General features: G+C 43.4%; 1 protein-coding gene, 1 long non-coding RNA gene and 1 other non-coding gene across 5 annotated transcripts in view; 2 read left to right on the top strand and 1 right to left on the bottom strand.

Moving 5' to 3' along the window:
* Positions 1-754, bottom strand: part of LOC131405604 (uncharacterized) — a 55,832-nt gene extending 55,078 nt beyond the window's left edge. For all 3 annotated transcript variants that reach the window (XR_009219976.1, XR_009219977.1, XR_009219975.1), the window contains exon 1: positions 709-754. This is a non-coding gene — a long non-coding RNA (uncharacterized LOC131405604). The remainder of the gene's footprint in view (positions 1-708) is intronic.
* A 321-nt stretch (positions 755-1,075) lies between these two features.
* TMX1 (thioredoxin related transmembrane protein 1) lies at positions 1,076-14,761 on the top strand. The gene is made up of 8 exons (XM_058540570.1): positions 1,076-1,245; positions 4,038-4,153; positions 5,529-5,574; positions 7,661-7,789; positions 9,784-9,829; positions 9,927-10,028; positions 10,150-10,216; positions 13,025-14,761. Exons 1-8 carry the CDS (start codon positions 1,094-1,096, stop codon positions 13,201-13,203), a joined length of 837 nt encoding a protein of 278 aa, XP_058396553.1. The 5' UTR covers positions 1,076-1,093; the 3' UTR covers positions 13,204-14,761.
* On the top strand, positions 4,273-4,406 carry LOC131406664 (small nucleolar RNA SNORA70). The gene has a single exon (XR_009220290.1). It is a non-coding gene; the product is annotated as a small nucleolar RNA SNORA70 (small nucleolar RNA).
* Positions 14,762-16,935: the final 2,174 nt, after the last annotated feature.

Raw genomic sequence — 16,935 nt, 5'->3', positions numbered from 1 at the left:
GGGATGAGGAAGTCGGCTGACTGGAGGGACTCTAGGACAGTGTGTGAGGACAGCAGATGTAATTCTTTTCTTTTCTTTTTTTTTTGCAGAGGAAGATTCCCCCTGAGCTAACATCTGAGCCAATCTTCCTCTATTTTGCATGTGGTACACCACCACAGCATGGCTGATGAGTGGTGTAGGTCCGCTCCTGGGATCCGAAGACGAGAACCTGGGGCCACCCAGGTGGAACCCCCCCAACTTAACCACTATGCCACCAGGCCAGCCCCAGGTGTAACTATTTTCATTTGACTGATTAATTCTTTCTAAGAGCGCACATTTTGATTTCATTTGTATTTACAAAAGCTTGAGAAAGATCTCAAATCTTGGTTAGGAGCCTCTGTCTTGTTCCATTTTGAATTTCCAATCTAGCGTCTCTGTGGCTACTATTTTTTTTTAAATAAAAAATCCCCATCTTGAGGGATGACATCCACCCTGAAGTGCACTAATGTAATGTGCACAGCTCGGCGGCTTTTTACACGCGTGTACACTGACACCACCATTGAGACAAGATGGCATGAAGCGTGCCCCGTGGGTCCCTGCGCACCTTCCCAGTCTGCCACCCCCCAGAAGTAACCCGTGTCTTGACTCATGTAAACCTCCACTAGCTTTACCACGAGGATCTTCGAAGGAAACAAATGAAAACTTGAAGGGCATTTGACTGGAACTTACCCATCGGCTCCAGTAAGTCCACGTGCCAGCCTTTGGCGCCCAGATCGCGCGCAGACCTTGCAGGTCCTCTCCGCAGCCCCGCCCCCGGCCCGCAGCCCCGCCCCCCGGCCCGCAGCCCCGCCCCCCGGCCCGCAGCCCCGCCCCGCTCGCTCCTTTCCTCCCGGGCTGCGCAGCGCATGGCGGCCGGCGGGGACCGCCTTCCTGTCATGCGCATTAGGGGTAGGCGCGCCTCCCTCCTCACTTTTCAACCCACCTCCAGCACCCGGCCTCGCGCGACTGCGCAGGGAGAATCCTCAAGGCGCGTGCGCCGGGCCGCGGGATTCTGCGCATGAGCAGACGGGCCGCGAGGGCGGAAGTGCGGAGAGGCGGGAGGAGCGGCGGCAACATGGCGCCCTCCGGGAGTGCGCGGGCTCCGGTGGCCGTGCTGCTGCTGCTGCTCTGCTTGGCGCCCGCGACCACTGGCCGGCGGAGCGACGTGCGCGTGGTCACGGACGAGAACTGGAGAGAGCTGCTGGAAGGAGAGTGGATGATCGAGTTGTGAGTCCGGGGCCCGCGGGCGGGCGGGGTCCCGCTCCACGTCCATCCCGGTCCGCGCCCGACCTCGCTCCGGCCTCACCCCGGCCCTCATAGACCCCGGCGTCGGCCGCCTGGGTCCCCCGCCGGGTGTGGCGGGCGCGCCGAGTCCCCCGTGGGCTCGCGGTTCCCTCGGCGGTCCGCGCGGGGTGTTCCGAGGGACCTCAGACCCGCCGCTAGACGGCCGCCAGACTGACCCTCCTGTTCTCTGTCTCCTTCTGGAAAGTCCGTCTGCGGTGTGGGGCTGTCGACTCCGGAGCCGTGCATTTTTACTTTCTTTTTGTTTCTGTTGTCAATGCCGAGAGAATTCGGTTTGGGCTATTTGTAAACCTTCGTTGCCTTTACCGTTTTCTTGTTTGCTCTTTGCCCCACCTCTCCCCTTTCCTTGGAGTGAGTGTTCTGGCAGCGTGCTGGGTGTCCCGGTTTGCTCTTGCGCCTCTGGTGGGACGGCGTTTCGAGGTCCGGTTCTCGTTGAGTGTGGTGTCGGCTCCCCGGCGCCCGGCCGTCGGTACTGCTCAGGAGTTACGTGCCCGGTGATAGTGTCCCTGCGGCAGCGGTAGGGCCGACCGTGTGCCTCTGCTTCAGGCGCTGCGGTGGTGCGGTGCGGTGTTGAAGCTGGTGGTGCTAGCGAGGCTCGTCAAGAAACCGTTATTGAGTGTTCGCTGTGTACCAGACGCCGCTAAGCGCTTGACATACGTTATCGTGTTTAATTCTCAGCAAATTCTGTAAGACAGGTATGAGAGATGGACCTAAGGGCTTAAGTCATCTGTCCTGGTATAGCTATACCGGCTTCCTTTCGTCTCCCGACCCTCACACAGTGTAGGCATGCGATAATTGTTGTTAGGACCCTCCCCCCCCTTCTTTAACAAGGTTCAAGTCCTGTTTTCCTGTACGGTTGGGGCTTGGGTTGCCAGTTAAGGAGGGAGGTGGACATCCGCAGGGGAGAACCCAGAAGGCCGGATCAGTAGCTCTTGAGTTGTAAAATCAAAAAAAGCGTCGGACGTTTATTTGGAGGACAGGATAGAGGAAAATGTTTGTACAGTGTGCATATACTCTGTACTGAGTAAGTGAATTTTCAGTCATCATTGAAGCTGCAGGGGAGAGGGAATATAACCAGTGACAGCATTTGGTTTTCGTTGTCATGAGTAACTTGCTTTAGATTGTGCCCACAAAATATTCAGTTTCATAAATAATGTGTCAAGCAATAGTGATTATAATTTATATGCAAAATACAGTTAAGTATTACTCAAGGAGATTTTTTTTCACTCATTTGATCAAACTGTGTAAATACAGCAGTCAAAAGTGAAGTATTAGGGGTTCAAATTAGAGCATCTGTGTGAAATTGAGTAAACCATAGAATTTTTTCTTTTCTTCCCTTATAGCCTACTGGTTTTGAGGTTAAGTCTTTAAAAAGCACCTAAGAAACAAAAGGAACCTGAAAAAGTGATCTAGTAGTCTAGTGACAGTCTGCTCTTATTACAAGTCAGTTCTCTACATTAAACTTGTCCTGATCAGAAGTTGTGTTATAGGGATGTTTTCATTTAATGCAATTCATTGTTGTGGGCTTTGGCTTTTATGTATGGTTCTAGTCTTGTTCCACAATGCCTATTACTTTGAGGAGTGTTATTTTCATGAATGAGTCAAGAAAAAATAATGAAGTACAGAAACTGTACTTTTGTGTTTAGATGTAGGCTTTATTCTTCCTGGTTCCATTAAAAAAACGGAGGCAGGGCCGGCCCCATGGCTTAGCGGTTAAGTGCGCGCGCTCCGCTACTGGCGTCCCGGGTTCGGATCCCGGGCGCGCACTGACGCACCGCTTCTCTGGCCATGCTGAGGCCGCGTCCCACATACAGCAACTAGAAGGATGTGCAGCTATGACATACAACTATCTACTGGGGCTTTGGGGGGAAAAAAAGGAGGAGGATTGGCAATAGATGTTAGCTCAGAGCCGGTCTTCCTCAGCAAAAAGAGGAGGATTAGCACGGATGTTAGCTCAGGGCTGATCTTCCTCACAAAAAAAAAAAAAAAGGAGGCAAATTGTAAGATAGCACACAATAAAGTGGAAAAATCAAATCCTAGGGAAAAATCGGGGACTTGAAAGATGCTGAACACCAGAGGAGTACTTAGGATGCTAATATGCTTGGCCGTGGGTTTGTAAACCCGAGGTCTTGGAAGCAGGCTGACCAAGGGCTGGCCAGAAGAATTTCGTTTGGCCTGCCTCATGTTTGTGTCTGTGGGTTAAGTTTTGAAGTAACATTTTTACATAAAAATGCAGGTTTTCAGCTTCTTTTAAGTAAGAATAGCGGCTGTACTGGGCAGGCAGTCCCCTGTGGCAATTGAGCTGGGTGGTGGTTCCCTGCTTAAGATGGCACACTGTTTCCTTGCTCACCATAGCCTGGCACTTCCTGGTTTTTCCTTACTGGCACCTTGCATTTGTGACTAAAATTATTAGAACTGGTGAACTCTAGATTTGGCATTTAGCTTTCTGGTGGCCACATTTTAAGTAGTTTTTAAAGAGCAGTTTTGCATGTGAAAAAGCCCTTGTGTCTTAAGAACTTATTCTCAGGATTACTTTTACCTGATCGTCATTGATTTCCAGAGTGTTAGACCCACATTTAAAACTTTTTCATCTTTACAAAATTAACCACTTTGCTATCTTGTTTTCAGTATAAAATATTCTTCACAAATTACACGTTAGAATTTTTATCCCGGTATGGTCATTGGATGCTTAACTTTTTTAAAACTATCTTTTTTAGTTATGCTCCATGGTGTCCTGCTTGTCAGAATCTTCAACCAGAATGGGAAAGTTTTGCTGAATGGGGAGAAGATCTTGAGGTTAATGTTGCAAAAGTAGATGTCACGGAGCAGCCAGGTACTGTAAGTCTGTGGTTAGCTTTGTGTCTTTGCAGATTGGGTTCATATGTTTATCCTGTTTTCCATGGTACATAGTGTTAACTTCACCTTTTCATTAGATTTTGAAAACATAGCTGTCTGCAGCTGGTTAAGCCGAGTCACCGACCTCCCTGATGGGGGCTCAGTGTGCAGCGGCTGCAAAAAGCAGATTCCTGGTTGTGTGTACAGCTCATTCCTTTTCTGTGTTGCTCTAAGGCACCTTGCAGACGTTGCCTCCCCCCATTCTTCCCCACATAACTGCCGCTGATCTTTTTCCCTTTGCATTGCGGTCTCCAGACTCAAGTGTAAGATGCCTTTGAGAAGTCCTAGAACAGGTGGACCAGGCGGACATTGACCAGGCCATCAGTTGCATCCATCCCAGGCTTCAGAATAAGGAGCATGTGGCTGAGGTTCTTTGTACAGTCAAGGACACGTTCCCTGACAAGTGATCCGAATCTCTGTAATTACATTCCAAATTTAATACCTGTGATTTGAGGACATGGGCTCTTAATCACAAAGCTCTCATGGTTGTGGGGTCAAGTACACTCCTGACTTGGCCCCCTGGACAAGTGGCAGGCCCTGCCCTTAAGGATGCTTCTGTCTTAGACCAGCTCGTCTTACCTGTTGGTTGTAATAAACCTGGGTTCATGACTCTGCCCCCATCCCAGATGTTAATAATAGCTAATATTTATTGAGCACGTATCTATTACAGGTCTTGCTTATTGTGTAATCCTTACACAACCTTGTGAGATGGGTAGTGCCCCCATTTTACAAATAAGGAAACTGAGGGATAGAGAGATTAGTCCTCAGTTATATTAGTGCTTAACACGTGGTTAATAATAGTTTTAGCTGCTATTGTTAATTGTCCGTCTTATGAAAGATGCATAATATTTTCCATTTTTAACAACACCTTAAACTCTGCCTCTGTTTTTTGAATGTCAAATGCAATTTCATTTGATGTTAGACCTTTCTAAGACTGCTGTTATATGTGCTGTTCCGTGGCTCATCACTTGTCTTATCACACAGTGGTGTAATCCATCAAGTGTGTATGTATATATATACGCACACACACACACATATATAAAATATATTCACAGATATCTTTAATAGTCAAGCTTTACATAACTTTTATTTAGATAATGTGCAGTCATTTTTTTTAAAGTTGCTTTAAGTACATAATTGGGACTTTTTTCATTGTTTGTTACAAAGCTCAACTATTTCTAGATATGATTTCATATTTTTTCCCTGTTAGTATTAAATAATTGAGAATTAACTTTTAAGTAGTGAGTGCTTGCCCCATATCAAACCTACTGTGTGTTTTTTCTGTCTTACCTTCACATCTTTGTCTTTTGTAGGACTGAGTGGGCGATTTATCATAACTGCTCTTCCCACCATTTATCAGTAAGTGTTTGAAGATTCTGTAGTTCATGCAGAAGGCGGCGTCATAGTGCAGTCAGAATAGCAGGCCTCTGGCCTGGATCGTGTCTAAAGAGCATTATATTCAGTAAGTGTATTAGAAGGCTTATTTTGCTCTTAGTATCTTTAGAGAGATGAGTGATGTGTGATACAGTTCCTGATCTCAGAGGTTTATAATTGTTGTGAACAATGATGTTCACATGAAGTGGTGTGATACTGTTCAGCGTAGTGGGTGATTATGAGCCCAGAGTTGTGGTAGGTCCTGCAGGAAGTTTGGTAAGGGAACATTCACTGGGCTGGAGTGGTTCCTAGAGAATATGAGGTTTAAACCCAACCTTAGAGGTAGAATTTTCAGAAGTGTGCAAAGTAAGCATGTCATCCTGTGGACATTCTCATAAGCAGGCATAAATAGGGACATGATATGTTCAAAAATCTAAAAAAGTGCTATAGCTTTACCCTGGGGACAGTAGAAGGTGTAGTGGCTGGGCGTTATATCAGAATGGACAAGACTATGTAGTCTTCAGTGTCAGGTTTTTTTTTTTTCTTTTTTTTTTTCCTGAGGAAGTTTTGCCCTGAGCTCACACCTGGGCCAGTCTTCCTCTATTTTGTATGTAGGTCGCCACCACAGCACGGCCGCTGACAAGTGGTGTAGGTCCACACCCAGGAACAGAACCCGTGGACCTGGGCCGTCAAAGTGGAGTGTGCTGAACTTAACCACTAGGCTGTGGGGGGCGGGGGCCGGGGATGGGGGTGGGGGAGGGGCATCCCTAGTGTCAGGTTTTTTAATTGGATTTTATCTTCTAGTGGGGCTAGGAAATCTCCAGTCCCTGCACCTGCCCTGAACCTTAATGTTCATCTGGCTGGTGGGTGGAATGCCAGGAGGTACTTCTCTCCTCCTTTGAAGTTAGCAAAACAGGGAGCTGGTAGTTCTGTGTGGTCTGTCTCCTCCCTGCTGTTTGTGTGCCTTTTGTTCGCCCCTCCTCCCTGTGTGTCTGTTTCTGGTCTGTTCTGTCTCCAGGGTGCCTCCCACCCTCGCTCAGTCCTTCCCCACCTGCCCCTCAACTGGTGTCGTCAGTCTCCCCGCTTCCTTTTACCTTCTCAGCACCCCTGAACTTAACCTGGACTATCCTGCCCTTTTCCTTTTAGTCACATTGTTTATCATGCCCATCCCCTAATTTCCACCTGTTGAAATCCTACCTATCTTTCAAAAACAGCTCAAATGCCATTTTCTCCACAAAACTTTATTTTTTTTGAGTGGAGGCTTCCTTGTGGTCTTTGGCTCTGGGTAGATAGAGGATCCTTCAGCCCGGCTATAGGTAGGAGGGAGCTATTGAAAGTTTTTGCACGTAAGTGATAAAAATGCAAGTGTTAATGAAGTAGGATTAGACTGGCAGTATTACTGAAGGTAGTTGGGAAATGGTGAAGGTGTGGGAGCAGGGAGAGCATTTATGACCCTGGGACAGAACTCCATGCGTTGGGAATGGGAAGGAGGAGGTGGACGTCAGGAAGAACACAGAGCAGACTTAAAAGAGTCACTGAAACTGGCAGAAGGGAAGCACTGCACCAGATACCTCCCTTGATTTAAAGCGTGGTGGCTGAGAGGAGGCAGTCGTGACCGAAGACACCAGAAAAATGCCTTCAGTTCTAACCCAGAGTTTAACAATAGCTAATAATAAGTGCCAGACACAATTCTCCAGTCTTTCTTGTAGTCTTCCCTTTCACGTGTATGTTACACATAAGGCTTAAAGTGATTTGCTGAGATATACTTACTGTGTTTTCCCCCCAGTTTTATTGAGATATAATTGACATATAATTAACTACTTACTGTGTTTCGTAGTTTTATTATTTGGAAGAGTGACAGTCTTAAGGCTTATGATTGTTTAAAAATATAACCTCATCGTTTAGTTAAATTTGGGGCTAAGGTGTCATGAATAGGTAATTAGCATAATTTGCTATTGTGCATTGCTAATGATTTGAATGTTAGGATTGATTGTAAAATGAGTTTAAAGTATTAGCAAAACATACAAAGTTTATTTGGTGCTGATTAATATTGAATTCTGATCCTCTTGAGTTGTAAAGATGGTGAATTTAGGCGCTATCAGGGCCCGAGGACTAAGAAGGACTTCATAAACTTCGTAAGTGAAAAAGAGTGGAAGAATATTGGACCCATTTCATCATGGTTTGGTCCTGGTTCTGTTCTGTAAGTATAAGGGATTTTTTGTCTTTTTATTTCAGGATTAATTGGAACAGTTAACCATATTTCGTGTAAATAAAGCATTCATACTGAGTTTTAATTCCTGGACTCTTAAGGTATATTCAGATTTACTATGTGATGTTTTTAGTTTGACTTTATCTTCAAGCTCAAACAGATACTTGGATCCTTGTTAAACTAGAAGGAGGCATTCTACAGAATTAAGTTGAAAGCCTTTCCAGGAATATTTTCACTCTAGATACGGTCATTTGATCATTAAACACTAAATAATCCCCCTAAGCATGTGGGCAGTGTAAGGGGTGAAGCTGTCCTGTGAGCTTAATGTTTGAATGAGAGCCCTCAAACATGTATGTACTCATGCCGCTTAGATTTCAGGTCCCGGTTTCATGTGGTTGAGTCATTCCGCCTGTCTGGTGACTGAACCGTGTGATGCGCAGTGACCCTGATGCTGAGCTTCCTGTACAGCTGGAGGGTAGACGCATCTCTCCATAGTAGCTCGCTCTGGAGCAGTAAGGGCTGGAGACGGCAAGCATGTTTCCGGCTAGCCGTTGGGGTGCAAGTCCTCACCGTCGTTTGAGAGACCTCTGGGAATAGTGAGTTTTGCTGAGGTCACCATGGACTCATCCTGCTGTGGCTAAGCTCTCTCTTCCTGTCTGCTCATCATGCTTGCCCTTGGAGGATGGGGGAGTCGGGACTCCAGGAGTGTAGGAGGGAAAACTGCTCTGGATTCTGGGAGTGGGAAAAGAGCAGCCCTAGGCAGGACTTTGAAATAGAAGTTTATCTTTAGCACGGCCCCCCTCCGCTCCCCCCCCCCCGCCCTTCTTGAGAAAGCCTCTGCATCGAATTGTCCTTTAGCTGTCAGAATTCCCCCACTGAGCCCCAGCCCAGCCCAGTTCAGGCGCCCAGTGTTCCTGGTAGTCTGATTAGTGCAGACTGCAGTGAGGTGCACAGTGCTTATGTTTCAGTTCCTTGTTCCTGGCCCATTGTGCATTTTAAACAGAAGCAACACGGTTAAAGTCCCTTTCTGTTGAACTGGAAATGTAACTGATTTCTATTCTTTGAAATCTCATATCATAAATGAAGCTTACCCTCTCTGGTAGAGGAAGGGCATTGCTTGTAAGTCTCTGTTGAGTCCTCAGGGCAGCAGTCCATACCTTTTTTATTGGTGGACTGAGTGAGGGGCACTCTCAGTGTTGTCCCAGCAGGTCCACCCACCCAGTGATGGGCAGTCAGGTTAGGTCATCCAGCACGCAGGAGCTTTGGTTTATGTGCGAATTGGTTTATGTGTTGGTGGCAACACTTCTGCTAGAGGGAAGACAATTGGGAACCCACAAACCCATCTCATTTTTGGAGGATACCTTTTTGTAACTGCCCATCTAAACTACTTGGGTTTAATTATGTGAAAATAATTATCTTTATTTATATGATGACTTAGCATTTATTTCCTATGTAATTGTTTATCATTAAACTATATCAAACTAATACTATTGTAAGTTTTATTTAATTTTAATACAAAAGGGGGGTAATTGTTAGGCCTCCTTCAGCCCCCCTTGTCTGCTCATTCTTTGGAGGCTCGTAAGGGTGAATAAGAGCTACCATTTGCTTACATAAGCCTAACTTTAACCAGCTGGGTCCATAGAGCTTGTCACCTGTTACTAGAGTGTTATTGGAGAAATCGTCAGATGAAAGGTGAAAAAAGGTTAACGTCAAAGCAGTAGGAGAAAAGGAAAAAAAATTATCAAGTGTTATTTCTGAGAACATCACATAGTGACAACAATTCAGAAACTTAATTTTCATTAATGAGCCTTCCTATTACAGGCTTGAAATCAGTGATGTCTCACTAATCTTGACTGATGCCAGCAGTGAAGTCTGTGGTGTCGGGGAAATGACAGTACAAACAGGAGATGCCGACATGCACACACGTGTTGTGCTTCACAGCTGTGCGTCCTCCTGAGTGTTCAGTCATCTCTCTCTTGTTTTAGGATGGGCAGTATGTCAGCACTCTTCCAGCTCTCCATGTGGATCCGGGTATGGGCTAACACTTTATTTCCAGTAAACATTTTTGACACTGTCATTTTTTAAAAAACAATCAGGTTTTTAGTTTATATTTTTCTTTTGATTTTAGACTTGGCACAACTATTTTATTGAAGACCTTGGATTACCAGTTTGGGGATCATATACAGTTTTTGCTTTAGCAACTCTGCTTTCTGGGCTGTTTTTAGGACTTGTGAGTACTTCGTTTTCAGAGTACTAGGCAGAAAAATATTTTAAACTTTGACAATTTAATGTAGTTGCACTAGTTTTATTGTATACTATACGTTCAGACTTACTTATGTTTATTTTTGCAGTGTATGATCTTTGTGGCAGATTGCCTTTGTCCTTCAAAAAGGCGCAGACCACAGCCATACCCTTCCAGTAAGTATGTTTGTGAATGTTTATCCCCTTCATTTCTGGGACGGGATTTCATTGCCGTTCCAGCTTAGGTTTCTACATATGGAGTGCTGGTTTGTGTTGGTAGCAGGAGGGGGTATAGGTTTCATGTAAGAATGACAGCCCGGTGGATTTCGGAACATAGTTATTTTCTTGGCATTTATAATGTGGAGAATTTTAACATTGCTATATAACTTATAGATATTTAATACGATCTGATATCAATTTATTTGAAAATTCTATGGTATTCATGGATCCATTTGAATATACTTGAGTCAAAAAAGTTAACTATATTTCACTCTTGAGTAATTCATTAGTATAGGGACACACTGGAGGATTTTTCTTTGTGTGCTAACCAAGTCTAAGTTTTTCTGGTAGGATATTGGAAGAGCAGTTCCCGTAGCTGATTGAGAATTGGCATTGACCCTGTGCTGTACTACAGGATGAGTTTATATAACTAGAAGTATTCGCTGCTCTCTGTCTTAATAGAATTACCTACCAGTCATGTATTTTTAATCTTAAAAATTACATGGTGAGGGGCCGGCCCGGTGGCGCAAGCGGTTAAGTGCGCGCGCTCCGCTGCGGCGGCCCGGGGTTCGCTGGTTCGGATCCCGGGCGCGCACCGACGCACTGCTTGGTAAGCCATGCTGTGGCGGCGTCCCATATAAAGTGGAGGAAGATAGGCACCGATGTTAGCCCAGGGCCGTCTTCCTCAGCAAAAAAAAGAGGAGGATTGGCGGATGTTAGCTCAGGGCTGATCTCCTCACAAAAAAAAAAAAAAAATTACATGGTGATGGCAGCCCTCCTGTGAGCTGTTTGTGAGAACTCTCCGTCGTGCCGTCTGCTTCTCAGCGGCTCTCTAAAGTGGGCGGCATCAGTGACACTCTTCCTGTTTCGTGGTTGAGGAAACTGAGGCTCAGAGAGACCAGCTGTCTTTCCAGGATCACAGAAATGGTGGCAGACTCTGGGCCTGACACCCTCCTTAAACGCTGCCTTTCGTGACTTGGGATTTATCGAGGTCAGAACTCCTGGAGTGGAATCTGTGCAGGTGTCCGTACAGTGAGCCTGTCTGTTGAACCACTGATGGGTTATCCCTTCATTTCTTAGATTGTTGCATCGATACTAAAAAGGGACGTGTTTAGGGGAGGGGATTGTTTTACCCACCAAGGGCTACTGACCTGTAGGAAAAAAATGTAAGCACAGATTACTTAAAAGGCAGTTTAAAAGTTGGTGAGTGTACATTTTATATTTATTTCATTTCAAAAACCTTAAACCTAACAACAGATTTGTCTTTTAAGTAATCTGTGACACAGCTGGTAGATACTGATCCACACTAGTGTAATGTGGTCCCTTCTGTAGCAGGCCACATCATTTGTTTTCCAGTTTGCGTGCTCAGCTTAGATTTTGAGTTGCTAGGAAAGACCCAACTCAGTCTGGCTTTAAGCAAAATAGGAATTTAGTGGTTCTTGTAGCAGGGAAGTCTGAGGGCACAGTTGGCTGGATCCTGGGGCTCAAATGTTGTTATGATGTTATATTTCTGAATTGTCCAATTCTCCATGTCTTTGCTCCATTTTTTGCTCTTTCCAGTCCTTAGCATAAAATGATTCTAGAAAGCCACAGCTCAGAATCCCAGAGCAAGAAGGAACTGCAGTTTCTCCCTGCACCCACCCACCTTTCGGAAAAGTTCTGTGCACTCCACTGTGTAAAGGGCTCACTTCTTGGAAGAATTACTGTAAACCAGGGTTCTCAGCCTCGCTGCTGTTGACCTTTTAGGCTGGATGATTCTTAATTGTGGCAGACTGTCTTTCATACATTGTTGGATGTTCAGCAGCATCCCACTGGGTGCCAGTAGCACCCCTCAGTTGTGACAGCCTGTACAGACGTTGCCGGTGTTCCCTGGGGGCAGAATCGCACTGGTGGAGAACCACTGCTGTAACTACAGTGCTCATCACAAACAGATGGGATGCGGCACAGGGAAGGGCGGTGGACCCAAGAAACGGACACAGGCAGACCAGACACAGACTGTCCACTGCGTGGTGACTTCTTCCACCTTACCCCACTCTCCCCCACTTTCGGGACTGCCTAGGATTAGGGGCAGTCCAGAATCACTGAGCAGAGTAAAGCTCATTGGCCCCATTCTGTGCGCTGTGTCTCAGTACCGTGGTGTGTTCTAAGTTTGAGGGAACTAGCAGCATGCCTTATAAAACATAGAAAGGGTATATGTGTGTGTACATGTTTAAAAATTCACTGGGCTGTACACTTAAGATTTGTATATTTTCTCATTTGTTTACCTTAATAAAATTATACATGTGGGGAAGAGGAAGCACATTTATCAAACCACGTGAAAAACAGCATGGGTAGGAATCTAACCTTCAGCTGTAAATTCTGATTCCTGTTCTCCTGGGAGCTGAAAACAATGGTGGAGTTAAAGTTTGATTCAGTATACTTACTAACTGGAAGATTTCATAGGAAGTTAATACAAGATAGTTACATTTGGTGCAGTATATTTTCTTACAGCATCCGTATTCACAGCGTTAATTCTGATTCATTAATTTCAATTCAGTTCATGAACAGGTAGGTAATTAGAATGAGTTTGGTAAGTAAAACGGGTCTTCCAAACCAGTTTTTATTTTTATGATATCACTTATTCTTGAAGAAAACTTTTTTCTTTCGAAAATCCAACGTATGATTGATCAGTAAATGCCAAGGCATTTATGGGCCTATGAATTGTGTATTGATTTTACTCTGGTTTTAATACATCAACAAAACACATTTCTGGTCTTTATCTTTAAGAAAAATTACGGCCAGAATCTTCTCAACCTTTGAAAAAAGTGGAGGAGGAACAAGAGGCTGATGAAGATGATGTTTCAGAAGAGGAAGCTGAAAGCAAAGAAGGAACGAACACAGACTTTCTGCAGAATGCCATAAGACAACGTTCTGTGGGTCCTTCCCTGGCCACAGATAAATCCTAGTTAATTTTTATAAATATCTTGATAGGATTTTGACAGAAACAGAAGGTTGATTGTTTCTTTTCGTTTGAAGTAAACTGTGACTTGCTTGTACATTGCTGGGTTCAGTCTAGATTGTCGTTAGGTCGAACAGTCTACCTTCAGAAAATAACAGTAGTACTACGTAAAAAAGTTTGAAATTGGGTTTAAGAACAGCATGGTGGTTTAAACAGTTTAATTTTTTAAAAATCTGGTGCCAAGCAATAAGATGTGTATGTCTGTTTAATAATAACCTGTTTCAAGTCTGAGTTGAAAAATTAATTTCCCATATTGCATTATTGAGTTATTTAAGGAGATTACTTTGGAGAAAAAATTTCTCATTTGATATAATTTTTTTCAGTTTCACTGTGTGAAAAAAAGAACATCTTTCCCATAAATGGGAACTTTGCCCATTGTCTCAAGAAATGTGTATTTCAGTGACAGCTCTGTGGTCCCTTTAGAGATAGAGTCCAAAATTTCCTCATATTTTTACATTATGCGACTAATAAAGTGATGTTGGTTTGTTGCAGTCTTCTGCACAGGACGACACAGGATGTGTGCTGACCGAGAGAGTTTCGTGCGTGGGGGGTCCTGGTTCCTGTCCAGGCATTGCCACCTCTGTTCTCCTGTGCCGGTGTGTGATTTGTACTTTTGTTACCATGGGTTACATTTTTCATTTTCTAAATTGGCAAATTTCCTGGAAATGTTTTTTGTATTTTAATAAATAGTACTTTTTTCTTGTTTCAAACTGAAGCGTTCTGAGGGATCCTTAAAATTGAAGAGTTATCTACTGATAATTTAAAATTTTGGCCACTCATTTCAGATTTTACGTTGTTCTTGTTGAACCTCTACTTGAACTTTTTTTTTGGATGTGAAAGTGAACCGTCTGTTTTTTATTTGCTGTTGTGGAAAAGCCTTGGTATTTTACATTTTGAAGATTCACAGAAGCTTAATTTGACATAAAATACAGTTACAGTCTACTCAGGAGAAAGCGTTTCACAGTGTATGTTTTCAGTGTGTATTTGTCCTCATGTATGCAGAGCTCCTAATTGATTTTACAGTCAGTGTGCTTGATGTTTAAACATCACAGCATTCTCATGTTTCTGGAAGGACAAACTCTGTGTCCTGCTGTCCTTTCTGTTTGTGGGTTCACAGGTGGAAAGCAGCAGGTTAGGACATTGAGTGTACTTCTACTCCTTTAAGAGTTAGAACAGAGTTTTCACCTTATGGGGGGTGGGGGTGTGGGGTGGTAATAGGGAACTGTATTAGCTGCAAGAGGGGGAAACCCATAACACTTGAGACCGAATACCTGTCCCTTATGTGATAGATGATGTCTGTAATGTCCGTGTGCGTCTAGATCCTGCTGCTGTGAGTCCGTTAGACTGACAGTGTCACATGTACAACAGTTTTCTTTACAGGCCTGTCCTTCAGAATGTTGACTATGCTATCATTGAAGAGTTTGGATGTGTAATAAATTTGTGATGCTTTAGAAAAATATTTTAAGCACAAAATAAACTTTTGTAAGCACTTCACTAAACCTGAAGACAGTGTGACTTCTATTTGCATATTTAGAAATGCTTACTTTGTATTTAAGAATGTTCAGATCAATAGTTGTCGCTGTAAATGTCATTGGTGTGTGTCATCAAGGCTAGAGTCTCACAGCTTTTTCTGTTCCTTGAGGTGATAGAGGAAAATAGTGCTCGTTAATCAAGCATTCTATTTGCTAGTCTTCTAGTATACATGACATGATGAATTTCAAGTTTTTAGGTAATTAGAAAATACTATTTATACAGAAAATTAAAAGTAGGCTGAACAGGTGGAGACCTGATATTTCAGAAAACAGATTGCATTTCTTCAGGATTGTCACTGTAGACAGCTGAATAATCAATTTCTGTCACATCAGAGGCTTACAGACACTGTATGGGATTATTTTATCTTTAAAGACCCCTTGTGTTTCCATTATTGGTGTCAGGGGGCTCAGCATGGCAGCTTTGCTACAAATGGTTTAAGAGGGAATAAAGTGCAGTGTCAGCATCTTGGAGAACTCTGCTCCATGATCGTTCAGCTCCACTGTGAACGTGTTGTAAAATGTGATCACTCCAGTAGAAATAATCAGCAAGACTGGTAAGTTATAGTGAAGATTCCTGCGTATATAATAATAGCTGCCATTCACTGAGTACCTGCTCGCATTGTGCTAAGTTGTTTTCCTGTAATAATTCATTGAGTCCTAACTAGAGCATATGATAGTAAGCATTACACATCTTCCAGGTGAACGGGCTCAGTGAGCTATGGCGGAAATAAGTTTGACAGTTTGAATCCAGTTCTAATTTCAAATCTTCTGCTTTTTTTCAGTATAAGTACTGAAAATTCAGTCTGTATGTTAAATTAGAATATAAATTTTAAATTCTTAAAATCTCACTCATCAGAATATTGCAACAAAGACTGTTCGGAAATCTCAGAATTCAGTAGTTACAGTCTGTGATATTGGGTACTCTGAAGAATCAAGGTTATTCAGTAAACGATGCTTTGAAAGCAGATCTCCCAGGGCAGTTGTGTCCTTATTCAGCCCAGGGCATAAAAGGCATAGTTCTGGACTTGATTATGTTGTGGTGAGATTAACATTTTCAAATGAAGATTTAAACTCATTTTAGGGTTACCAAGGATGTTCTGATTTAACGTGATAGTTTAAGGTAGAATTCTTTCACTAAGTTAATTTTTTTCCAGCTTTATTGAGATATGATTGACAAATTACTTTTGATGTGGATCTTTGATTAATAGATAATTGATTTGGGATGGAATTGAGTGGTCCTACTGAGTAATTGTATAATTCTACAAGTAAAATTTTGAATTGAATATCCTACTTGCAGATTTAGATATATTAGCATCGCACATCTAGCAACTTTTGCATTTGTTTTAAAACCATTTCAACTAGAACAATAGATTTAAATTGGAAGTTTGATAATGTATAGGTATTAAGGTCAAATGATATACTTGAACGTATCTAAAATATTTCCTCTCTTGATGGTTTATTTTGACTCATTAATGACAAATGGTGATCACAGCAGTGTTGTGACTGTTAATGGAATCTGCTGTCCCTCCCCCACGCCTTGGGCCGTGTGATGTGACTTGTAAGCCTGTTTTTCATTGTGGTACCACAACTCAGCCTGGTTGTATCCTGAGAATGAAAATAGAAGTCAGTTGACCAAATAGATGTTTGATTTATCTGAAACTTCTTTTATTTATTTATTTATTTTTTTGTGAGGAAGATCAGCCCTGAGCTAACATCCATGCTAATCCTCCTGTTTTTTTTTTGCTGAGGAAGACCGGCTCTGAGCTAACATCTATCACCAATCCTCCTCCTTTTTTTCTTTTTTCCCCAAAGCCCCAGTAGATAGCTGCATGTCATAGCTGCACATCCTTCTAGGTTGCTGTATGTGTGACGCGGCCTCAGCATGGCCGGAGAAGTGGTGCGTCGGCGCGCGCCCGGGATCCGAACCCTGGCTGCCAGTAGCGGAGTGCGCACACTTAACCACTAAGCCACGGGGCCGGCCCTGAAACTTCTTTTAAATCTACATATAATTAAGAGAGTCATAGTCTTAAATTCAGTGAAGATATACTTCACTTTGAAGGATAACTTAAGCGTATTTTAAAAACTTTCCTGGTGTCAGTGTTTTTAATAAAGCATGTCATAGAAGTGAGGTTACTAGTAGACTGGAA

This window comes from Diceros bicornis, chromosome 5, assembly GCF_020826845.1.
Source record: "Diceros bicornis minor isolate mBicDic1 chromosome 5, mDicBic1.mat.cur, whole genome shotgun sequence".
Lineage (NCBI taxonomy): Eukaryota > Metazoa > Chordata > Mammalia > Perissodactyla > Rhinocerotidae > Diceros > Diceros bicornis.
This window is presented reverse-complemented; position numbering and strand designations above follow the sequence as displayed.